General features: G+C 36.0%; 2 protein-coding genes across 6 annotated transcripts in view; both read left to right on the forward strand.

Annotated features, from left to right (window-relative positions):
• The window catches only part of Liprin-beta (liprin-beta 1), a 131,656-nt gene extending 114,674 nt beyond the window's left edge, over positions 1 to 16,982 (forward strand). Inside the window, exons 3-12 of one of the 5 annotated variants that reach the window (XM_077431331.1) lie at positions 8,888 to 9,067; positions 9,141 to 9,380; positions 10,714 to 10,867; positions 11,787 to 12,000; positions 12,078 to 12,300; positions 12,488 to 12,695; positions 12,768 to 12,959; positions 13,395 to 13,603; positions 13,735 to 13,845; positions 14,715 to 16,982. In XM_077431331.1, the coding sequence (XP_077287457.1) occupies positions 8,888 to 9,067; positions 9,141 to 9,380; positions 10,714 to 10,867; positions 11,787 to 12,000; positions 12,078 to 12,300; positions 12,488 to 12,695; positions 12,768 to 12,959; positions 13,395 to 13,603; positions 13,735 to 13,845; positions 14,715 to 14,828 (1,845 nt within the window). In that variant the 3' untranslated portion in view covers positions 14,829 to 16,982. Of the gene's footprint in view, positions 1 to 8,887; positions 9,068 to 9,140; positions 9,381 to 10,713; positions 10,934 to 11,786; positions 12,001 to 12,077; positions 12,301 to 12,487; positions 12,696 to 12,767; positions 12,960 to 13,394; positions 13,604 to 13,734; positions 13,846 to 14,714 lie in introns of all 5 variants that reach the window. The other 4 variants (XM_077431333.1, XM_077431332.1, XM_077431334.1 and 1 more) reach the window with 4 other exon arrangements.
• LOC143911965 (uncharacterized) lies at positions 4,625 to 8,188 on the forward strand. Its single transcript, XM_077431069.1, has 6 exons — positions 4,625 to 4,643; positions 6,011 to 6,122; positions 6,214 to 6,677; positions 6,776 to 7,017; positions 7,082 to 7,259; positions 7,365 to 8,188. Exons 1-6 carry the CDS (start codon positions 4,625 to 4,627, stop codon positions 8,186 to 8,188), a joined length of 1,839 nt encoding a protein of 612 aa, XP_077287195.1.
• Positions 16,983 to 26,076: the final 9,094 nt, after the last annotated feature.

Consider the following 26,076-nt stretch of genomic DNA (forward strand, 5'->3'; position numbering starts at 1 on the left):
CAAGTTTCAAAAGAAAAATAATCATCGATCGATTTTATTTACTGCCGATTTTTTTCTCTCCGTGCGAAATATTTACGATAATGCTCCATACGGAAATATCTTACAAGGCGGAATCTTATTATATTATATTATATGTATGTTCGGATCCCCTTCGGCTACTTTCAAAGGATTGTAACGCCAGTTCGTTCGGTCGGAAAAGTATCGATAGGGATTCTCTTTCCGTTTCGTTCGCACGAACGGATCGAATTATTCGGAAAATAGGTATTATAAAATCAATCCTGGGCATGTTGAAACCGCCGTCAAACGTTTGTGTATACAATATATGTATATGTGATAAAATTCGTCGGATTTCGGCGTTGTGCAAGATGACTTTTCGTAGTTGGATTGTGTAACATTTCGTTTCCGCTTGTTGGTGTTTCGAAATTAAACCATCTCATTTTTGAACTTCAAAGGGTTGTTGAAATTTAGTAGTTGAGTGTTTGTTGCATGATAAAAGCTTTATATATGTATAGTGTTGCAAGTCAAATTAATACGATTTTTCTGAATCGTTTTAATCGTGAAATTTTGCTTCGAAATACATTGGTCATTTTGGCCTCATTATCTATCTATATATGTATATATACATATATAATCTATATATATATATATATATATATATATATATATATATATATATATATATATATATATATATATATATATATATATATATATATATATATATATATATATATATATATATATATATGTATATATATAAATCAATGTTTGTCTGTCTGTCTCGAATAGGCTTCTAAACCACTGAACGGATTACGATGGAACTTTCACGATTTGTTGTATGCATGTCCGGGAAGATAACTGTGAAAAAAAAGCCTCTTAATAATAATGTACGTTGGTAACCAACTTGCGCGCACGCATGCCAACCCTTACATTACATACCACTCATAACGATCTGTCTGTCTGTCTGTCACGTATGCGTTACTATACTTTACTATAATTTCATTTGATTATTAAGTATTAATTTGAAACTGAAACATTCACTTATCGAAACGCATCGAGAAACGGGAACGGGAACGGGAATTGTATGCGTTATTGTACGATGGAACATTGGAACTTTCAGGATTTATTGTATGCATGTCCGGGAAGATTACTGTGAAAAAAAAACCTCTTAATAATAATGTACGTTGGTAACCAACTTGCGCGCACGCATGCCAACCCTTACATTACATACCACTCACAACGATCTGTCTGTCTGTCTGTCACGTATGCGTTACTATACTTAACTATATTTTCATTTGATTATTATGTATTAATTTGAAACTGAAATTAATGTGAAACATACTGTGAAAAAAAATCGGCCAAAAATGGGAACGGAAATGAAAAAAACGGGAATGAGTGGCATTGCAACGCAATAATTTCAAATGTTTTCGCTTCCCGACATGCGTTTTTAGGGTAAAATAAATGAATAACTGAATAATTTAAAATGTGCCTGCGTTTTTCCGAAAAATGGGAACGGGTACGAGAACGGGAATGGGGACGAGAACGGGAATTGCATGCGTTATTGTATTGGGAATTGCATGCGTTATTGTATTGGGAATTGCATGCTAGAGTTGCTCAATACGAAGACGAATGGAAGCTTGTTGGAGAGACATTAATTAATCAGTAGATATTTAACGGTACGCAACAGACAGGCGATGAGTCCATTTGGCTGACAGCTCGTAATGGACGACGCGACGATTGGGTCTTTGCAAAGCGCAGATTTTATGTAAGCTTGGCGCCCAGTCGACCGAGTGCCTGGTAGATCAGTCGCCCAGAAGACCCTTCGCCCAGTCGTCACGTTGCCCAATCGTTGCGTCGTCCACTACGACCTGTCGCCCAAATTAACTCATCGCCCACCTGACCGCATCCTGATATTTAATGCTTGTACATATGTAGTTTATGATGGTGATGATGATGTTAAAAGTTTCTCTCGGAAACGAGGTGAGATAGAACCAATCCCTTTGCGTAATGGTGCGTACGCACCAAGCCAACGAACGGCCCACAGGCCAACTTTTAAAACCAGTAGCGTACAAAATATCGAAATAAAAATTAAATTTAAAAATTGAAATTAAATATCAAAATTAAAACTATTATTATTATATTAAAATTAAATTCAAGTATCAAAATAAAATTATAATCATTATATTAAAATTAAAATTAAATATTGAAAGTTAAAACAGAACATGCACAATTTAAATAAATTTTCGAGATTGACCTAAAATTAGATCATCAACAATCACATACAGGTAATCCTCGACCTTTGTTTGTCGAAGATGTTTTGACTTACGAAGATACGCACTAAGATCGAAAAAAAATCAAAGAATTATTATTTTTACTTCCCCGTAATGCGCAGTTACTGAGAATATATCATGTATTAGTATGAGTGATCCAACGATTTTTGCTAACCCGGGGTGTTGTCGGTCACATCAAACGGATTTTTTTATTCTTCAATTGTTTCTCTCGTCGAAATAAATCAAGTAATTAAATCATTTCAGAGGTAAAATTTATCGGATAATGTGTGATTATTAATTTTATTTCGACGAAAGAAAAAAAACCCTTTGACAAATCACCGACATCCGACACCGCGTTTTTTATGAATTGTTTTTTTTTTATCGATCATCCACGTGGAAATACAGTAACATCTCGTGACGACTTTAACAATATTTTTTTTTGCTCGTAAGCAGAGAAATTATAATATTTCTCTGGTTTTAAATGCGTATCGTCGTAATTCAAAACATCAACGATGATCTAATTTTAGCTCAATCTCGCTCTTTAGCTTGATTTTGATATTTAATTTCAATTTTAAAATTTAATTTTTATTTCGATATTTTGTACGCTACTGCTGGTTAAAAAGTTGGCCCAAAATCGTCATTGGTTTAGTCCGTAAGCACCATAATTGGATTTTGCGGTTATATGTGCGAAACATATAAAAAATACGAGTTTCAAAGTATTGCTGATATTTTATTCACTCGCTCGTATGACGAACGAGCTTCAGAACCATAAGAGAGTATGTAACCCCCCCCCCCCACATCGCTTTGAAAACGCAAAGGGAATCCTGGATCGGAAATAAACGGAAAAGCCAGGCCTCGTTTTGTTTACAACGACACCAGGTACCCAACCCACTGCACATTGTTTCAGATTTATTTTCACCGACAACTCTGGGTACCACCGAGTCCTCACTGTGGCAATTTCCCAGTAATGGCTCACTGAATAAAACTTCCCTCAAGGATATGCGCTCGTCTCTCGTCTGTTTGTCTTGTTCCCTGCAAACTTTGTGGATACTCCTTCCAGCTTTATGTAGATACCTACTACATTTGTCGAGTTTGTCTCTAGACACTCGCATTTATAATTTCGCTGACTGGATTGATTTTCGTTGATTTCATATCCGCAAGAGTATATTGAATTTCATCATTAATTAGCACACCCACTCCGAGTCTGTTTTGTAAACAAGTAACTCTAACCGTTTATTTATCTTGCGCTAAATGCGTCATCGAGCACGTTGAGCGTCGAGTTGTATCAATCAATCGGTCAATCAACATTTTCGAATAGTGCTTTATATAGGGTGCTTTCATCATATTGATGACGTCTGCAATATGCGTCATTTGCCGCCCCCGTTTGTATATATTTTTTGTCACACGTAAACTTAACCGCCTCTGCATGTTAGGAACAGATAGGGATGTAATGTAGGTGACTCGTTATGGATTCACTCTTAAACTCGCAGGGTTTGTGAGAAGGGGTTCACATAATCTTTGTTAGACCATTTTGAGAAATCTTTATTAGACCTATGAAAAAAAAGATTTGAAATTTATAAAAAAGTATTTGCAAAAAAATCTGATTTTAAAAATACTGTTACTTACTAGTTTGCCACATTAGTTGTGCAACTATATTTGATTTCGGTATTCGGTATTCGGATTTCTATTGGTCAAAAAGCATTGTTATTAAGCTCAAAATAGGCCAGAACATCTTGACCTATAGGATTCGCCTTTTTTTCTCCCTACAATGTGAAACGAATTATAGTTGAAAGATGATTAAATTTGTAATGATTTATGTACATACATGCATATATGTATATACTGCGAGTATAGCTTGAAATTCTGCAAAAGTGTAATGCTTTTTGTCATATTTGTTGCGTGTTCAGGATCAAAATGAAAGGCCAAAGTCACTTCACAGCATTTATTCAACGATTCTGGAGGTCCACACGAAACCACCGCTCGCCCCAGAATAATCTGATCTATCGTGTGTATCTCCTTATAAAAGAAAAGTTGCACACCACAGCTTTCCCGATCTATTTATGTATATATTGTCTAGGCACGTCAAGGTCTACCGTGGTGAGTCTATTGTTTATGCACACACTCGCCCGGGTCTGTGATAGCTCCCGCGTATCCTTTGTTCGGGCACTTACTGAGTCCCGTTTGCCTAATCCAGGGTCCCGTTAGTTGTTCACCCACGAATGAACTTGAACAGTGGATACTCTTTCTCATGTTCCCACCTTACATATCATTATTATTTTTGCTAAAACTTTTATTATTCATTGGTGTTTCAAGTTGAAAGTTAAAAGTTGAACCTTCACATTATACAATTTGCTATGAATTGCTCACTTCAGTGTTGGAATTCGTTCCAAGTAGACCGCGTGCGGACCCATCTGCTTGACTTGACTGATGTTGATATTTCACTTTACTTAACAAGAACCAAACTATGCATGCAGTTTTGATTTAGATCCACTTTCGTTTTCGACTTAACGTATCTACTTGCATCGTCTGAACTTTTTCAAAATGAATTTTGATATTTGTTCTTAGAGTCAATTTTGGTATTATTCTATACATTTATATAACAAACTCAATGATTTAAAAAAGTATCCAATTACACTGTTCGACACGAAAAATGTTTCAGAGACGAGATATGACTTTTCTTATAGATCTATGCCCAGTGAACACGAATGCAACGCACACAACACAAATTTGTGCTCTACTAATACGAAATTTTTCCTCACAATTTTACCGGTTTAAAATTCACCGCACATCCAATTAACCCTTTTAAACGAAATCAAAAAATAGTGTGGCCAGAACACTATCCTAATAAACATGTTTCAATAGAAAATACTCAATATAATATAGTATTAACAGTGGGAAAAAATCCCAAGTGAAAATACGTAATTTTGACTTTTGATTTGAACTGAACGACTACTTAGAGAGATTTGAAAGCTGAAAAGTACTACAAATGAAAGACAAAATACCCGACTGTAGATTCCAATATTCATTTTGAACAGAAAATTAACAGATTTTGAGAAATCGACCGAACAACACCAAGATATAGAAAAATCGCGCGATTTAAAAAACACATATATCTCCGAATCTCGAGCCAATGAACACTTTTTATTACCATATTCGTGTTCACTGGGCATAGATCTATAAGAAAAGTCATATCCCGTCTCTGAAACATTTTAAAAGTCGTCATTTGTCGAACAGTGTTATTGATGTATTTATAGCATTGGTAGCCAAATATGAGAGGAATTTAAGGTCTATATGACAATAATAGAACTTTTTACGTATGTATGTAATGGCTTATGCACATCACTGTTCTTTATTAGTCATATAACTCACGACGAAAATAAATATTTATGCAATCCATATATCGACCGTTTCGGCTTCACATCCTGCATCGCATGTAATGTGTTTGTCGAAGAAAAAAAAGTACGGATCAATTTAGAGGGGTGCATCCCTGTTCAATTCTATACAGCAGCAGTACCATCTGGCTACAATCAGCTCTAGTGGCCATAGAACCAGAGATCGGAAACCTTTTCGTTCATTTAATCGAATCTGTATGACGCTTTAGAATGTTTGCAATGCAATGACTCACATCTGCTTTCGATTTAGTTTGAATTTATTGCATTTCGATTTTAATCATGCACGCGTTTTTGTATCTGAATATAGACGGTTTGGAATGTTGTTTTTAATTATAATTTTTTTTTTAGTTTCGAGGTCGAATTTAGTCATCGCGTATTATGTCGCATTAGCTCAAGGGTCGTTGGTTGCGTGGGATTGGTCTGGAGTTATTTCCATCTCCCCATGTCTACCGTGTAGAATGTAGGGTCGCTAGTCAGTGTTGTTGCTCTCTTTAGTCCTTGATCGACGTGTGTCCTGCTCGCGTGAAAAATGCAAAATGAACGAAAAACAGATCCGACGTTATTAGTGGATCCATCGATGTAAATATTGACGTGTGCAAGATGAGAGAGCTTGGGCGTGGTGGGGCCCTCGTGGCAGCCGCAGTAGCCCAGTTGGAGAACAAAGCGAACAGCCGCCTCGTCAGGACACGAGCATCATCCAACGGCAACTTTTCCATGTCAGACAAGGCCAAAAATGCAGAGGCAGCCAAGCAAAATCAAGCTGCTGCCAGCAGGACCCAGAAGAATTACGATGAAGCCTCCTCAAGTTCAGACAACGAAGATTACGGCAGGAAAAAGTCTGATAAGGATTCGGTGTCGGTCAAATCGAGCGAGAGGGATACTTCAGATTTGGAAGAGTCGGAAGATTCGGACAGCGACAGTGAAGAGTCTGACGAAGACGACAGAACTCAAGAATCTGTTTTGGAGAAAGTCAACGATCGCAATCAGAACCCGACGATAGCTTCTCCTGATAGAGGTTAATCTTTTTTGTTTGTTTGTTTATTTGAATTGTTTGTCTGGTTTACCTGCCTCGATGCAATCAGCGAACTCTATGGTACATTTGCGTTCATTAAGCTCGCGTTTTAAAGTCTTGGAAAGCTGCCGAGCTTCGCACGCGTCCAGCTACCCAAAATAGAACAGTGGATACACTCTCTAACCGCAGTTTGACAACTCTCGTCTGCTCGCTAGTTACACACATATATGATAAGGGCAAACACTCTTCGTATTGCACATTTCGCATAATGTCTGACGAGAGTGATCTTCTGTCCGAAGAAGACGACGATGAGGTGTGTTCGGTGACGGGAATCCATCCGGCAGTTAGATCTTATATGTATACGTCTATGGGTCAGTGAATGTTTTTTTGTTCTTTTTGGGTGTTAGATCATGCTTAAAATTATGTGTCTGATGAACGGTGTTGGGGACTGTCCTCTAGGAAGCAATTCCGACAGTCCTGACGATAACTTGACGGTCAAATGGTCAGACAGTAATCATTCAGCAGACAGTCGACAGTCGTCCACGTCAGATTCGACCTCATCTGGAAATCGTTATAAGATGCAAGGTCGAATTTTCAACATTTAAAATATATTCATATATTTGCAATTTATATTATTGTACGATTTTTCCTTTTTTTATATCATTATCCGTTGTTTACTGTATTGTGCAGACACGTCGACTCCCTGCGATGAAGATTTTCAATGGATCAAGTCAGAACGTGACTTGGGAATGAATTATGAGCAGAATGATAATCAAATTATGTCTCCAACGCTCGACGTCGAAGAGGAAGAGTGTAGAAAGATATTGAAATCGAAAAGGAGCGACATTGCCACGTCTAAACACTCTTCGGAGAAACCACCGGTGCCGAGCAGTCACGACAGGGGATCGATCGGAAGCTTGGACAGGAGACGTCATCAGTCCACAAACAGAATGGAGAGAGATCAGAAATCAAGATCGACGCATAATTTAAAAACACACTACTCGCCGAGCAGGACTTACAATTATTACAACGATGAAAATTACTCGGCGTCTACGCACTCGTTTCCGATTGATTATGCTAATCATAGAGCGCAAGATGCCATGTTTATGTCTCAGTACGGTTCTCAAACCCCACCCAGGCACTTGAACGAGTATCAAAGGAGAGCTTTGTCCTATGAGCACTTTAACAGACGCCACGAGCATAACGACCCGCAGCGGTACGGCAGTAACAGTATGCTGACAGATCCTAGAATGGATCCCAGAGAGTGTTTGAGAAGTGGTGATGGTTCAGTGCATCCGGATATGAGGAATGTGCCGTACTATCATCACCAGAACAAGCAGGACGTGCACGGATCGCACGGAGAGATTTGTTACGGAGGACCGCACTATCCGCACCGCTCCGGTATGGATTATTACTGTCATCCTTCACCTTATTGGTGCTCCTGCTCTGAGCAGAATAGATACAGGACGCATTATGGTTGTAAGGTATTGAGGAATGTGATAATTTGTTTGTAACTTAACAAAACACAGTTGCATGCCGTTTGCTACTAATACTACTATATATCATATGAGCGATGTTTGTTAATACATAAAACTATTTTAAGTTTTATAATTTTACCTCTAGAGCTAGTATAATATTAATAAGCTAAACATTTCATGTACAATAATAAATGTAACATTTTTCATTTTCATCTCAACAGTTGGACAAAGACCTTCCCAATATATTATATGGTACTTTACACACATACAAACATACATAGTTGTTATATATCTGAACCATCTGTTGAACTCACTAGGCCTAGGTTTTATTTTGAGATCTGCTTTGTCCATCAATCATTCTCTTTATAAGCTTTATGAAAATATATTAATAAACCATACAGTAATTCTGTATTTTGATTTTTAGATGTATATTTACTATAAACAAAATTAGATTACATATTATTCTCTTCAAAATGAGCACTTTATTTGAATTGTTAATAATTATTTACTAATTAAAAACAAACTTTATTTACTTCTACCATATTTTAGTTTGATTTTTTATTTATTTAATTTTCAGCTAGTGTTCATTTTCAATAATTAAATTGTTTCCACCCCACTTTGTATATACGTACATAGTTTTATTGATGTTTTTGATTTTGTATGTTAAGTTGTGTGTTTATATTGATCTTCATACAAATTCGGCATTCGCTAATAAAAATCGATGTTTATTTTCAGAATTCAGAAGCCACTGATGATCGAGTGCGTCGGTTGGAGAGTGATAAGGAATCACTTCAGCTACAAGTATCTGTACTCTCGGAACAAATTGCAGCTCAATCGGAGAAAATCAACGATCTTGAGAGGTTACTCAACGAGAAGAGGAATCTTCTAGCCAATGCTGAAGAACTTTTGCAGAGGGTAACGCTTCAAATATAATTTCAAATAAATATCAATACGAAATCGCAGATGATGATAATTGTGTAAATTTTAGGAAATGTTGACTCGGTCATCACTTGAGACCCAAAAATTGGAGTTGATGTCGACAGTGTCGGAATCACGTTTGAGACAAGCTGCGTTAGAGAGAGAAAATATAGAGCTTCGAAGCTCTACAAGACCATCTCCGGGTTTGACTTCCATGATACCGAACGGAGCTGCTCGACGGCACAGTCCCTCGCCGAGTCCTTCGCCGGCTTCTTCTATGATACACCATGCAAGAGATAACACGCCGAGGGTGAATTAATAATATATGTTAACCTTTAAAAGTACCAGATTTTTATAGTAACATAAAAAACCAAGATAAACATAATATTGAATGGTATTAGCTCGGTAAGGAGAGCGTCTGGAGAGATTATAAATGAATAGTATAGGTTTTCTTTTAAGTATCAGTCATCTCTAAAAAAGTCTAGGCTCAACAAATCAAAATTGAACATATTGTTGCGTAGGGGTGGGTTGAGGATCCAAATGAAAGGCCAAAGTCGCTTTTATTGAATGATTCAGGAGGTCCACACGTAGCTAGCGCGCGCTCCAGAATAATGTGATATAGCGTATATACCACCTTATAAAGGACAAGTTGCTCACCACAGCTTCCCCGATCCATTTATTTATCTATTGTTTAGGCACGTACAGTTTTAAGTGAGTTTCTGAGATTTCTAGCGGGTACTTACTGAGTCCCGTTCGGCCGATTGGGGGGTCTCCATTGTTCACCCCCGAATGCACTTTGACATATATATTCTCTCTCGTGTATTACAATATTTTCATTACAATATTTTCATTCTGTTCTCGAAATTCATTCTGTGCCAATATTTCTAGTTTAGTTTCTATTTATGGTCATTTTCAGTTCCAAATTTTTATTATTTAATTCAACTTGCACCCATTACCTGAGAAAAAAAATTTGAATTAATTATAAATTAAAAAATAAATTAAATTTATTTATCGCTCAAATTAGTACGTTTAGATAAAAAAAATTGAGATTGAAAACCAATTCTTGTAAACATAGTGAAATATGAAATAAAATTAGCCCAATGGATACATAAAAGCTCGTCCTATGAAAACAAGTATATTTTTGACTTTTAAAATTCGCTAGATAATCAACTATAATTATTTTAAAGTAATAAAAAATCACAATCAATAGAATAAACATCTGACTATTTATTCCAATACTCACTTTTGTCTCAACATTACTAGATTTTGAGTTAAAGACTGCGAAAGCCAAAAATCTGTAAAATTTACGCATTTTTTAAACGCTCACATCTCATAAACGAAAGGAAACCAACAAAAATCATTACCATATTCGAACATAGTAATATGAGTCTCCGCTTCCTTAATTAGAAGCCTGATTTGTTGTTGCTCAGTGTTACTAGGACTTTTGATGAAGGATACAAGTCAGTAAAAAGTTTTAATTATCCTTATCAATAATCAAAACGGGCAAGCGCTCAGTTACCATATAAAATATCTTATAAATTTCGATCCGTATTGTATTTTATGGTTTCGGACAGGTTCGCCGAATTTTAATCAAGTCTCAAAATCTTAATATCAATTAATTAAAATGTATTATTTGATTACAGACACCACCGGCTACGTATAGACGGTTGGTCAACGACCAGTCTCCGCATTCGTACAGTTCGTTGCCGAGGGGTGCTTCTCTCACATCGACACCAGGCACGCCCCGTTCCACGGCACCGTTGGACACTGCCGTCGTTCTCCGTTCTGTGGGCTTTGGTAAACCAACACAACAGCACTGTATGGTGGTGGCGAGAGGCAGGGGCCATTCTGTGCCAAACTTAGGTTTTGTGGTGTTTAAATTTGGGCTGTGTTCGATGTCGTCAAACCTGCATGCTGTCGCCTATCAGCTTTCTTCTATGTGGATATTGATCTCCTCAATATTTTTAACTCTACCGTGTCTCTTGAACGAAGACGACCTTAACGCTTTTCTTATATAATATTATATGTTGCGTGTGTGATATTTTAAACCTTGTATACAAAGTCAATGTTTATTATTTCCGGGAAAATAATCTTTTGATGTATATATTAGAGTTGTACTTCACTTCTACTAATTTCGATTTATTTTTACTATTCCATTAAGATCATAGTATGTATTATAAATGTCATAAATTCTTTATTATTTAAATTCATTATAGATATTGATGATATTTGTAAAGTAAATGCTAATATTGTAAACTACATACAGTTGTGTAGGGTTGCTAAGGTTAAAAATAAACAATACTAAATTAAAATCATTTTTTTTCAGCAAAGTGATAACCACTCTAAAGTACATACATACATATATTGAAAGCCTTATTTTCGTTCATATAATATTCTAATATGCTTACTGATCGCTAAAAGTAAAATAGTATCCAAAACTCCCACTAAATATAGTTCTTAAAGTAATTTTCTATACTATTAAAATGTACATTAGTAAGCTTAAGCTTCCACTTGACATATTTAATTTTGACCCTATCCGTTTATTTCGTATATTCGATGTACACAAATATCGTTACCGTTACCCTCCAATATTTAATCCGTAGATTATTTGTACATATTTATATTTGTCGTAATGCTTTAGTAATCAATGTTGCATTTCTGTTCGATACGATTCTTCTGTGCCGAGGTTGTTTTACGGTATGCTTTGTGATTTCAGCTGATAAAGACACCGTGATCGGAACTGCTAGTAGTCCTATATTAGGAAAAACACCTACGGCTGGAAAAGGCTGGGGTTCCTTGTTCAAAGGTAGTAGTGGAGGAGCTTTAGAAGATATAACAGATGGCGATGTGCTTGATCCTTTCCAAAGAGGTGGCGTAAGGGCAACAGCAGCTCCCAGACTACAGTCTACTCAAGGCATTAGCAATCGATGGTATGAGACGAAGTTTGATTGTGAAATTTCATTCTTCAGTCAAGATATTCAATTGAGACTTTATTTGTGTGATTTAGGAGCTCCATTCCACTCAAGGAATGGGATATGGAGGTGTCTTGCGAATGGCTCGAAATGCTGGGCCTCGATTGTTACAGTGCTGATGCTAAAAAATGGCTCACCAATCCCGCTGGCAACAAAGGAATTCTAGCCACAGCTACACCCCATCAGATTGAACGGGAACTTAACATTAAAAATGCTTTACATAAAAAGAAAATTGTTCTAGCATTAACAGATTTACAGGTATAACTAAAATCATATATTTTTGTAAACCCATTTTGTAAAATATTACATGTGGAGTACAACAAGGTTCTCATTTGGGTCCCAATTTTTTTTTAAATTATTTATTTTTGTTTTGTGATAAAGAAAACTATTATGCTATTGAATTTTTTGTTGTATGGTATTTTAGATTAAAAAATTTTTTTTAAAGGGTACCTCGTCGGATCCGCTTCTAGCGGCTGCCGGTCGATTGGACAGTTCTTGGGCTCTAAGATGGTTAGAAGATGCTGGTTTGCCGCAATACAGGGAGGCATGGGCGGCAGCTCGTGCCGACGGCCGAGTCTTACATCGGCTATGTCACGAAGACTTGCAAACCTTAAAAGTCACATCTCAACTTCACGCGCTCAGCATTAGAAGAGGTTAAAAATTGTTGAGCATTACGATACGATAATTATAGAATTGTTCTATATTAAATTTTAACACATAAATAGGTATACAAGTCTTGCGGGAAAACAACTTTTCACCCGACAGCATGATAAGACGTGGTGAAAGTAGTGAAATCGGACCTAATGCTGAATCAGACCCTGACGGAGGTCACGTGTCACGTTGGTCTAGTCATCGAGTGATGGAATGGCTTCGGGCCGTCGATCTTGCAGAGTACGCTCCCAATTTGCGTGGGGCTGGTGAGATTTAAAACAATATATACATACATAAATCATATAATTTGGACCGATGCGGTGCAAACGATCGACAAGCGCCAGACGGACTGAACCACAGATTAACTGGATGGCTGCTTTAAACGCAATTCTCGACTTCACGAATGATAGATTGCACATCAGATGACGAGTAACCTTTCGATGTGCACAGATGCAATTACTAAAATTGAGTTGGATCTTTCTGGCGAGTTTGATGAGGCAAAATTCGGAACTAAAGTATCAGAAGCACAGAACGTATACAGGGTAGGTATGTCGGGTAGATTTCGCTTAGTGTAAGTGCGAGCAGTGCGCACGCATAAGGTACACGTGTCGTTAATCTGTGGTTCAGTCTGTCTGGCGCTTGTCGATCATTTGCACCAAACCCAATTTGGACTAATTTTATTGAATTTGTATAATTTCTAGGTGTTCATGGTGGTTTGATGTATTATGAAACGAGATTTACGGGTGAACTTTTAGCAACACTACTCAATATTCCTCCAAGCAAGACGTTACTGCGAAGACATCTCAACACACGGTTCAACCAACTGCTCGGCAAGGAAATCATCCAAGAGAAAAGAGAAGCGGAACAAACTCTCGGTTACCAACCGTTAACTCTCACGTCAAAAGTAAAGGTTAATTGTTATTTATGTGATCGTCGAAAATGTGTTTTTTTTATTTATTTTTATTTATATCTATTCAATTTGACTGTTTGAACGCGGGTTCTGGTTTTTCTGGTGTTTTATGTTGATTTGAATTGATGCAGGTCGTCAAAAAAGGACAGTTTACGTTGAAACGGAAGAAGAATAAAGGGGAGGCAGAGTATGGTGATTTAGTTTGCCCTATAATTGATCAAGCATCAGGTGAAATATTAAGCGTAAGTTCTAACCCAACTAACATTTACTTACATCGCTTGGTTTGAGTATTTTTACAGTAAGGTAAAATTATCATATATGTATATGTAATTTAAAGCAAATTGTGTTGATGAATCTCTCTATTTTGATTAAGTGAATTTAAAACATCCGAAATAAGCAAATTTTCCATTTTACAAAAATCTTTCAATTCTAGTGTGTTCTTATTCTAATTCTTGTCGTAACTAACAGAATAATAATTTAATTTCATTGGTGTTTTCTGTGGTACTTCACTTTTTCTTGTGGTGTTTTGGGTTTTTTTTCGAGTTTTACATTAAAAAATGGTTGTGGCTATTTGCAGGTACTACATCTGCGAATTATTGGCTATTTGCAGGTACTATATTTGCGACAGGCGCAAAGCCTTCTGCGCATGCGCGTGAACTGTCACTGTCAGCGTGTTTACTGTTAAAATTTTGTTTTAAACCTCTTAAAATTTAGTTCGAACTCGTAAAGTGACGTAGAGTAAAAGATATAATCCAAATTAGTTATTATTAATTGTTAGAAAATTATTATCATATACAACGTATAATACCTACATACAAGTACAAGCCGCTAACTAGCTAAATGATATAAATCTATTATAATAACGTGCGAAATTTATTTGCCTCGTGTATAATGAACGATTGATTAAACAAGTCTAGCATACATTAAATGTAAGAAATTATAATCGGATTATAAGTTCACGCGCATGCGCAGAAGGCTTTGCGCCTGTCGCATATAGTACCTGCAAATAGCCAATAATTCGTTATTAAATAGCCACAGCCTCAAAAAATAGTATATATATACAGTTCATTGTGATAATTTTAATTTAATTATATTGTTTTATGATTTTCAGACGATGAAGATGGAAGTTTCAGGCGGAGAGGCGGTGGCTGCTTGTAGGTCCGATGAAATGTCGAACTCGACTGATTCCCCACTCTCGCAAAGAAGTGATCATAGTCAATCCTGAGATAGAGTTTTTGGTTCTAAACTAAAATACCAAGGCAATACTTGTCCAATCGTGTTAGTTTGACAATTGCAAGCGCTACCCAATGATATCTGTGATCTTAGGAGTCACGCTTTTATATAACATTCATTTTATAATTACCAAAATTAACATTTTAAACATATATGTACGTATAAGCTAAATGAAAACAATTTTAATATAAATATAATATTATAATTTGGAATGGTACGATTTTAAGGCATGTAATAAAAATTGATACTATCACCCTTTCGCCTATCACAATTCGAGTGAAATTATCATTAAGTAATTGTTAATATATGAGGCTTATTAACATTAATACATATTGTGACTGAAGTTAATGTTGAGAGTTTTACGTTTGAGAATAAATACAATGTTTAATTATAAATGCTGTTTTACGGTGCGTTCTTGGCAAATCTGTTGTTGAGGTGTTTGAAACATTTATTGTACATATACTGTTTACATTATGATAGGAATGCTTATACGATTGCAGTAAATGTTATTTATTAAAAGAAAAATATTAATTGTACGTGTAATAAAGGAAAAAAAAGCGTAATATATTATGTAGTGCGACAAAATGTGCATAGTTATTCGTAGAATCGTGACATTACCGACGACGATGAGAGTTTGTTTTTTAAATTATATAAGATATATTAGTTGCTATTGAAATATTTATACAATTGTGTTTTTAATGACATTGATAGATTATTCATATACGATAAAACTACATTACTGCCATTAGCGAGAGAATATTATATTACATGTAAGCGTACGTATAAAGTATAAATATAAATATAGACGAGTGTGTGTGCTCTGAAAACCATGTATTTATAATGACAATTTGAAATTTATATACAATCAAATTTACTTTCCATTTATATGTATGTATAGGTTTTTGGTGATACGTTTTCGTATTTGGATTTTGGATGAGAATGTTGTTCCCCATAAAAGCTCTGGCTTTAAATTTTAATAAGCATTGTGAAGCTATGAATATTGTTCGTATTTGGTTTATCGATATTGTAATGTGTGTGTTTTTGCATGAGCGACGGTCAATCCATTATTTTAAATTCAAAATACATAGGTGTTGATGACAGGTGCTATTTATATTTTTACTTTCGACATACCTTTTCGTTGTAGAATTTGTACATTTACACAGTTGAATTTAAATGCATGAAATACATTTTTTATTCATAATAGAATATATGAACGTTTCAAAATAAATGAAAATTTATATTATCAGTGACATCTTGCGATATTTTCGCCAAGCTCGTTGAATTTACAGCGTATTATTTGATTCCTGAAATGTGTGTTTTTAAGTCATAAGAAATATTATTTTAGTTTTGGAAATGTCATGTAATTTTCAACCGTTATGATTATACATATAATAGATTTTAAAATAATGCAAAATTAAAAAAAAATATGAAGGGCTCTTTAATCAAGATTGAAAGCTTTTAAAGTGAATTTGTAAGGACTTGAATCGCTCCTAATATTAAATTAATTTATATTTAATTCGTGAATGTACATATAAAGTATTGAAATTTAGAATGAAAAAGGAAATGTTCAATGTTTTTAGGGCCCCAAAACTCATCATCCTCAACTACCGTTTGCGAATATTTAAATTAAATATATTTATAGTGTATAAACTTTCAATATATCATGCCGAGACCTGAAGTTGGACCAAATAATTCCAGCATTTTTGTTTACCTTATTGAATTAATTTGTAACACGATCCGATTGTATCCTTAGAATGATAACAATGCGATTTGAAGTCTTCCATGTTAACCATAAACATAATGTTATAATAATAATAAGATCAATATCCACAAGCACACATCAAAATAGCGATTAGAGCACAGATAGTATTGTATCAGAGTATAAAATGCGAATTATGACACGTATATAATGTGAAAGTAAATTTAACAATCTGCTCAAAGCTACATATATAAACATTTTGTATCCACAGTTTACAATGATTATAATTTTAAATTCACATGAATGTACCTAGAAATATACACATATGACCTTTTTGCGATTGAAAATACTTCTTCTTTTGTAATGTTAAATTTTATGACTACTTTACAATGCACTGTTATTGTAAATTTATTTTTATATTATACACGTTTGTTTCGAGATAATTTAGTTTGCACAAATATTAAAAAAAAAGGGTTTCGTCTTTTTAATATGTATTTTTTTATATTAGTACATTTTTACTATACCTACTTGCCACTGCAGCAGAAAGATCTTCATGATTTTTATGTGAAAATATCAAATATTAAGAAGGCGACAGTACTTGATACATAGCTGTAAGATATGTCACAAGATATATGCTTTATAATTGTAATTTTCTAACCAAAATAATTTAAATCTAAATAAAAATCGCTACATATTAAAATAATCTAAATCACATTTGTATTTGTTTGTTATTATTACTTATTACTATTATATATATTGACGAAAATAATATGAAAAGCTGTTTTTCACATTAATATATGTCGCATAAGGACCAAATTTGTACTAATGTCGGCTACAGACAATAATATAATAAATAAAAATACAAAACAAACTTTCAATAGGTGCCACTATACCATCCTACTTCCTTCTCACAATCTACATATATAACTCGTCATCTTTGTACTGTAAAATATTGAAATGACCAATAAATGTTGTGTACGTGTTTATAAAATCGCATCGGCCATCTTGAAAATATACATTTATATGTACATATGTACATATATTATATCAAATCATATCTGTACATATGTACAGTGGCACAAGTAAACATTATATCTTAACATTAAACGTATTGAAACAATGTTTTTTTATTATTGTTATTTAATTTACTTAGAAATCCAATCAACACGAAGGTAGTATCATTTTCCAACAACAAACCTATTCCTCAGCAGTTTCTTTGTTACTAAACGAATAAAACCAGTATTTTTATAACCTTTATTTCAAACAACAAAATGCTTCATTTCAATAGGGAGTGGGCAGTGAGAAGTAATCGGCATTACTTCATTCTTATTTTGTGGTATTCATTCTATTAATCTTTTCTATATGCTTTAGAGCAATTGGAAGTAAAACATACACGTAAGTATGGATGGTACGTATTAAAAAATCTTTAGAATATTTAATTTCAAAATTTGTATTCGTTATTAAAATTGATTAAATTTTGCGTAGGGGTGGGTGGAGGATCCAAATAAAAGGCCACAGTCGCTTCACAGCATTTATTGGGAGATAAATGAGATCCCCGCACTGCTAGTGCTCCGTCCAGAATGCTTTGGTATGGCTTAAGTACCTGCTTATAAAGGGCAGGTCGCTTAGTGCATATTCCTCGACACGTTTGCTTACCTATTGTTATAGTCACGTACCAGATATGCAGTCCCACGATCTCGGCATGCAGTCCCACGGTCAGTTCTGAGAATTCTAGCGGGAAGTAGCTGGGTGCTGTTACCGACTACTAAGTCCATTCGGGGGGTCTCCATTGTTAGCCGACAGCACTTAAGCTTGGAGATAATCCTCGAAAACCAATTATAACGTCGGCTCCTTTAAGCATATGCTACAATATGTATTCTAATAATCAGAGTGACTTTATTATAATACTATCGTGTCTATTATAGTTTGTTTTCATTTAACTAGTGAACGTTTACATAAACGTGGTAGAGATTCCTGACAGATGACGCTGTTCAGGACAGGTGAAGATCAAACTCGTGCGTTTTCAGTCATGTTGTTTATTAAGACGATACTTGCGGTGGTTTAGCGACCAACCGCGTGGAGCACAGGTCCAACTGCGACTAACCGTTATATCTCTGCCACTTTTCATCCCCTTCTCACAATCAGTCGTAACATACTCTTTCTCAGCCATAGCTCATACATCAGGCTTTCGTTCAATTCCAACCCTACATAAATATGTATGTATTAGTGCTTCCAATCCCGGTAGGTTTCTTCAGCACTGGGATTTCGGTGCTGGAAATTTTCAATCTCGGGAACCCGATGCTAGCACCGGGAAATTAAATGTATAAGAAAAAAAATGTTCAATTGTATATTTTCATATTTCAAAAATGTTTAATTGAATTTTGCAAACTCTCCCAAGTTTCATCCAAAAAATACTCTCATATTGGCGTTCTTGTTTTGAGAGTTTGGCTGCATTCTTCAAATTTTAGGTTTGCATCCATGGCTACATTTTTCTAAGATTAAAGAAAACACATCCCATAATGTAATTTAATAAACCACTTTGATTAATTGATTCGTTTTTTACAAACAGTTTGTACCATCTAGTAACTATTTTCAACGAAACAATCCACCTAATATAAAAACTGCAATTACATTGACTTTATGTAAAAAAAATATCACACCAATGAATTTTATTCAATAGCTAATTTTAATATAGTTTATAGTTCTGTATATCGAAGAACTGGACTATTATAATAACATTTACTAACATCAAAATAGATAATCTTCAGCGTCTTAGCACAACATACACCGCGTAATGAGATCTGAAATTTTTTTGATTGTTAAATGCTTTTTATTATTACGAAATTATGTTCACAATACATCTTATATGTATCTATTCTAATAGCTACTGATCTACTGATCATTTTCTATATCTGAACATTTGAAAATTCACAGTGCGACTGAGAACCAATGGATCATGTTGGATCCTGAATAATATGTACACTCTTATAACAAGAAAAATTTCAATATATGCATCAAATATCATTGCAGTTGCCGTTCATACCATTCATACTGCAATATTTCGTGGAAACGGCGAGCCGGCGACGAAACGCCTCAGAGCAAACAAATTTGTTTTGTGTTTTTTCCTTATTATTTTCGTAAAAATAATATTTATAAAAAAATTTCTGCCAGCACCGTAATCCCGGTATACAGACTAGTTTCAGCACCGGAATTCACGGTACCAGAAAACACCGGGATCCCGGAATTCGAAGCCTTAGTATTGTTACGTAGGGGTGGGTGGAGGATCCAAGTAAAAGGCCAAAGTCGTTTCACAGCATTTATTGGTGATTAAGGAGATACACGCACTGGCAGTGCTCCGTCCAGAATGTCTTGATATCGCCTAAGTACCGCCTTATAACGGATAGGTCTCTCAGGACATCTTCGACGTCCGGTTTGTTTACTTATTGTTATTATGGTCACGTACTAGATGTGCCACGGAAGTCAGTCCCACGCTACCGCTGTGGGTTCTGAGAACTATACCGGAATGCGACCGAGTTACCGCTACCCCCGCTAAGTGCATTCGGGGGTATCTCATCGTTAGCTGAGCCTGGAGATAATCCTCGAAACCAATTATAACGGTCACACAGTCTCTGGGATGCTACTCGGCCTAATCCGATTGCACTTACTCGGCGGTGTACGTAACAGTACGTATGTACATACATAGTTTCGCTGTATTTGGAATCAACTAACAATTTATCTAGATTAAATTAAAGATAAAGCTGTCGGTGTGATTTCTTTTTCTAAATTTAAATGTAATCCTAGATATGAGCATTCACTCCGAAGAGTTTTCTTTATTAGAATTTGACGTTTGTGGTGGGAATGTACGTAAGTGGTATATATTTTTTTGCCTGGGTGCTGGGATTAACTTCTGGACGACCCTCCCAGTAAGTTTTCCAACTTTTTGCCGACGGAGTGGGAGAGGGTGGGGTGGGAAGGGCGTTTATTTTTGGTGGGACTCGCTTAAACGCATCCCCCCTTAGGGTCAACGAAAAGCCGGCAAAGTAATCTCCCCGTATTGTGCTGAAAAAGAAACAATTTGGAGCCGACTAACCGCCGGCGGTACGTGATTTCCCCAGCGAGCCGGCTCCTGTTTGGCGGCTCGTGCTCGAACAAACTTTTTTCTACCCTTGGAGCTATGCCGGATACGCAAGGTGTCAATTTGAACCCTTTCGTCTATTTCTCGCCCCGTCTAATGTCGCGCCGAGGACGTGAACGTGGATCATATACCAATCCCTAATCAAAATCAATATTTAAATATTATATTAGAATTCAAACGTATGAGACGCCATCTTGGATATCATAACCTAAAACAATGTTTCAATACTTTGCATGACGGTTTCAAAAACATTAATTTTTTTATACTACATACATACATTTGAATTCTAATATAATATTTTAATATAGCTTAAAGGTAAACGGACTACTAGTCATATGTGAACCAGTCACAGGACAACCGGTTGCTCTAGATCGGTCACATGTTATCACCCGTCACACTAAAACTGGTCACGAGAAAACTGGTCACACCCTAAAACTGGTCACAACCTAAAATCGGTCACGAGAAAACTGGTTGACAGATTTTAGGGTGTGACCAGTTTTCTCGTGACTAGTTTTAGTGTGACGGGTGATCACGTGTGACCGATCTAGAGCGACCGGTTGTCCTGTGACCGGTTCACATTTGAATAGTAATCACCGAACCAGCCTAACATCAGTTTAAGGAAAATGTTATTATTTAATTTTTTTTTCATGCACTGACTAACCGAAATTGTACGACACGTGTCTTCAACACATTCATTGTTTAAATAAGAGTATATAAACTCGACATTGTTAGAATTTAAGTTAGTCTGTAATCAGCTCTTGTACTGAATATTATAATAAATTATTATTTTTATTCAAACCGTCCATCTGCAATTCTTTATTACGGCAATGTTTAACCAGGCGTTCAATATTGAAAATAACATAAAAAGTTGAAATGGAAAAAAAAATTAAATAATAACATTTTCCTTAAACTGACGTTAGGCTGGTTCGGTGATTACTATTCAAATGTGAACCAGTCACAGGACAACCGGTCGCTCTAGATCGGTCACATGTAATCACCCGTCACACTAAAACTGGTCACGAAAAAACTGGTCACACCCTAAAACTGGTCACGAAGAAACTGGTCACAACCTAAAATCGGTCACGAGAAAACTGGTTGACAGATTTTAGGGTGTGACCAGTTTTCTCGTGACTAGTTTTAGTGTGACGGGTGATCATGTGTGACCGATCTAGAGCAACCGGTTGTCCTGTGACCGGTTCACATTTGAATAGTAATCACCGAACCAGCCTAACATCAGCTTAATGAAAATTTTATTATTATAATTTTTTTTCCATTTCAACTTGTTATGTTATTTTCAATATTGAACGCCTGGTTAAACATTGCCGTAATAAAGAATTGCAGATGAACGGTTTTGAATAAAAATAATAATTTATTATAATATTCAGTACAAGAGCTGATTACAGACTAACTTAAATTCTAACTATGTCGAGTTTATATACTCTTATTTTAACAATGAATGTGTTGAAGACACGTGTCGTACAATTTCGGTTAGTCAGTGCATGGGCGTGGTACACATTAATAGTGCTATTCATTAATCATAAATCAATGGTATATTTATAAAATTAGGTGTGTCTTATCTCTACTGGTTAGTCGTTTGTTCTTAATATTAATTACACATCATGTGACAATGAAGGAGTCATAACGATGGTGTCATACAATTGACGAATTTACGATAAATCAGTATAATGGTAGAGGGTTGTCCTCAGCCCTTAACTCCGTACAATCCTTATTTATCTAATTGGCGAAAAATCATCTTTCCTGTTGTCACAAACCTTCTGTATTTATTGTATGCACAATTTGTAAAAATTATGTACAAATCTAAAATTCACAGATGTCTCAATGGATTATTTCTTTAATTTATTAATTAATTAATTGTTATTTCGTTTTCTTCAGCTTCTGGAAATACAGTGATTTATCTAATATACAATTTAGAAAGAGACTGTATGGATGTCTATATGACAGTATTTTTAGTTAGGAACATCGAAAACAAGTCAAAGTTTCTATGATGACGATTCGATTGGTTGGATATTATTTTTTTTCGATTAAAATAAATTTAATAAAAAAACAAATTAATATTTACTATTAGATTCGCCATGTTTACGCTGTTTATATTAAAAAATACTGAGTGAAGCCGGGTAAAACAACTAGTAGCCTATATTTATGCATACACTATACAGATACTATACTCAATACATAAATTATATACAGTAATCTCGTAAATATCAGAGATGATATACACATGGCTTTTTTTTGGCCGTAGTTCTTTTTGTTCCAGTATTATCCTATTGATCTATTTTTTCTATAGATGCAATTGACAGGGGTTTTCATTATAAAATTTAATATTGTTGCGTAGGGGTGGGTGGAGGATCCAAATAAAAGGCCAAAGTCACTTCACAGCATTTATTGGGTGATTGAGGAGATCCACGCACTGCTAGTGTCCGTCCAGAATGCCTTGGTATGGCCTAAGTACTTGCTTATAAAGGGCAGGTCACTCAGTGCATCTTCCTTGACACGTTTGCTTACATATTGTTATAGTCATGTACCAGATATGCAGTCCCACGATCTCGGCATGCAATCCCACGGTATAGCGCTGTCGGTTCTGAAAACTCTAGCGGGAAGTGACCGAATGCCGTTACCGACCACTAAGTCCATTCGGGGGGGGTCTCCATTGCTAGCCGACAGCACTTAAGCCTGGAGATAATCCTCGAAAACCGATTATAACGGCGGCTCCTTTTAGCATATGCTACAATATGTTTTCTAATAAAATAAATCGCAATAGAATAAATAAACGAGTACTATGTATTGTAATAAAATAAATCAATAACAATGTAAATCAAATCAGTTAAGCTACGTCATGATTTGGAGCAAGAATGGTCTCGATTCGACGCGAGACCATCTGGTTTTTTTCTACCGTGATGCCAATTAAGTTTATGTTACCCAATCAAATATTCTCTTCGAAACAAAATTGGCCGTTGTCCGAAGACACACACAAGAGGAATTGTAACACGTCGTTGTTTGATATTTGATGTCGTAAAAGTCGTCGTTCTCGAGGAGAGAGTACCGGCCAAAGAGGGGTTGTTGCCCCAGGGCGCTCCACAGGGACTCCGAAGTGGCCCTCTGTCCCTCCTCTCCCTCAAACTCCTTCCCCTTCCTAACCTCGAGCGAGTTGCAAACAAGAGCATTCACATTGACAACACGTACGTAACCGCTTTATTAAGTTCAACAAACTTACGAATCCGCTTGATCTTCCCTGCGAACGACACCGATACCTCAAATATCCAGAGGATAAAACCCTAACAAAATCTATCCGAGCGGCCATCTTGTTTCACTTCGAAAGTGAAATTATGATTCTATCGACAAAAAATAACGGTTCAATAGTTCAAATATAATAATTAACAAGATGTCTAGATCGAACTTTAGCTTGGGGAATTCAAACCCCTCAAAAAAAGTAAATTTGCAAAAGTGTTTCTCTTCCCCTTTGCCTTGAGCGTTTGTGTGATTATGGCCTTGCGCTTTATATTTGATGTTTTTTTACGAATGCGTTTTATTTCTGCAACGAAAATTGGCGAAATTGGATACGCGCTCGAGACGATAAAAAAGCCAACATAAAGCAGGGGTCGACAATATGGCGGCCCGAACACTGATTGGCGCCACTTTACGGCCGCCATTTTAAGTCGCGCGTCTCCCGCCATTACGCACGAAAGGATCGCCGATCACGTACGATACTTCATCAAAAGACTATACCTTTTTTTATGAGTGTGTATCGATATTTTTCACGGACGATAGCATTATCAAACAAAGCAAATGTCAGATTGATCATAAAACAGACGTTTTTTTTTTATTAATTCCATCAAATATATTATATATATATATAATATTGCTATTCTGTGTGAGTCTATCTGCGATAACGCTCGCGGTACTATAATGGTAAAATCACACAGCGGTGAATGTGGCACGTGCTTTTTTATAGATAGTTTTAAACATATAGAAAAAAATGGGACGCGTACATGGGATAGTCCTTTCAAAACGACATATTCGACTTACATTGTATTACGTTGAAATTGTATGGTAGTGTTGCGTACGGGTGGGTGGAGGATCCAAGTAAAAGGCCAACAGTCGTTTCACAGCATTTATTGATGATTCAGGAGATACACGCAGTGTCACTGCTAAGTCCAGAATGACCTGATATCGCCTACGTACCGCCTTATAAGGGGTAGATCTCTCAGGACGTCTAATCTGTTTACCTACAGTATAGTCACGTATTCAGATATGTATTCCCACGGTATGAGAAGTGCAATCATTGTTTAGCTTTCATGCACTTAGCTTGTCGCTAATCCCTAAAACCACTTACACCGGTCTCACGGTCTCTCAGGACGTCTAATCTGTTTACCTACTGTATAGTCACGTATTCGGATATGTATTCCCACGGTATGAGAAGTGCAATCATTGTTTCATGCACTTAGCTTGTCGCTAATCCTTAAAACCCACTTATACCAGTCGCACGGTATGCATTTAGTTAATCCGTTAACAGATATCCGTTACAGATAATCTTTGAACGGTCACTGTCTCTGGGATTCTATTCGCTTAATCCGCGGCGTACGTTACAGTAGTATTTATCCTTGCTTGACAGTGATCTATACCAAAACGCTCCTTTGGACCATTTTCGGTAAAATTGTATCCTTGTTTGACAATGATCGATAATGGTGTATCCCATAGTCGTTATCGATCAATGTCAAGCAAGAATTATTTAAGGGTCAGGCTAGGTTAGGTTAAGTTAGGGTTGGCCCTATTCATTTAAGATTATGTTGTTAGGGTCAGTATTTATTAATTTAACAGACACGCGAGAAGTGAGACAGTGAGATTGAAATGAACCTGGAGTGAGGGGCGACGACCGAGGGGGTTGAAAACGGAGAGGGGGTAAATATTTGTTTATGAACGATGTTTAAGTTGTTAAAGCCGGGTCAAACACATATCCGAGAAAAAGTCAGTCCAAGGGAAATAACAAAAACCAGGAAGTCTGTAGCGTCAGCAAGTGAAAGAAAGCCAGTTGAAAAACGAAATCGAAGTCCAGGAGAAAAACGAGAAATCAAAACACCAGTGAATGTCAGATTTTATCAACGCGTGGTCCGGCGTAAACAAAGAAACGCACGTGGGTGGAGAGTACACTACCGAAAACGATCCGATATGGCAACATTATCAATACTTCATCTGTCAGAATGCGTGAAACTGATCGTTTCATTACGCATATACAAGAAAAAGTCAGTCCAAGGGAAAAAAACTAAAATCAGGAAGCCAGTAGCATCATCAAGTGAAACAAAGCCAGTTAAAAAACTGAGATGTTGCTAGTGACAATATTTCTTTACGATCCGATATGGCAACATTGGCTCTACTTCATCTGTCAGAATG

This window comes from Arctopsyche grandis, chromosome 5, assembly GCF_051622035.1.
Source record: "Arctopsyche grandis isolate Sample6627 chromosome 5, ASM5162203v2, whole genome shotgun sequence".
Lineage (NCBI taxonomy): Eukaryota > Metazoa > Arthropoda > Insecta > Trichoptera > Hydropsychidae > Arctopsyche > Arctopsyche grandis.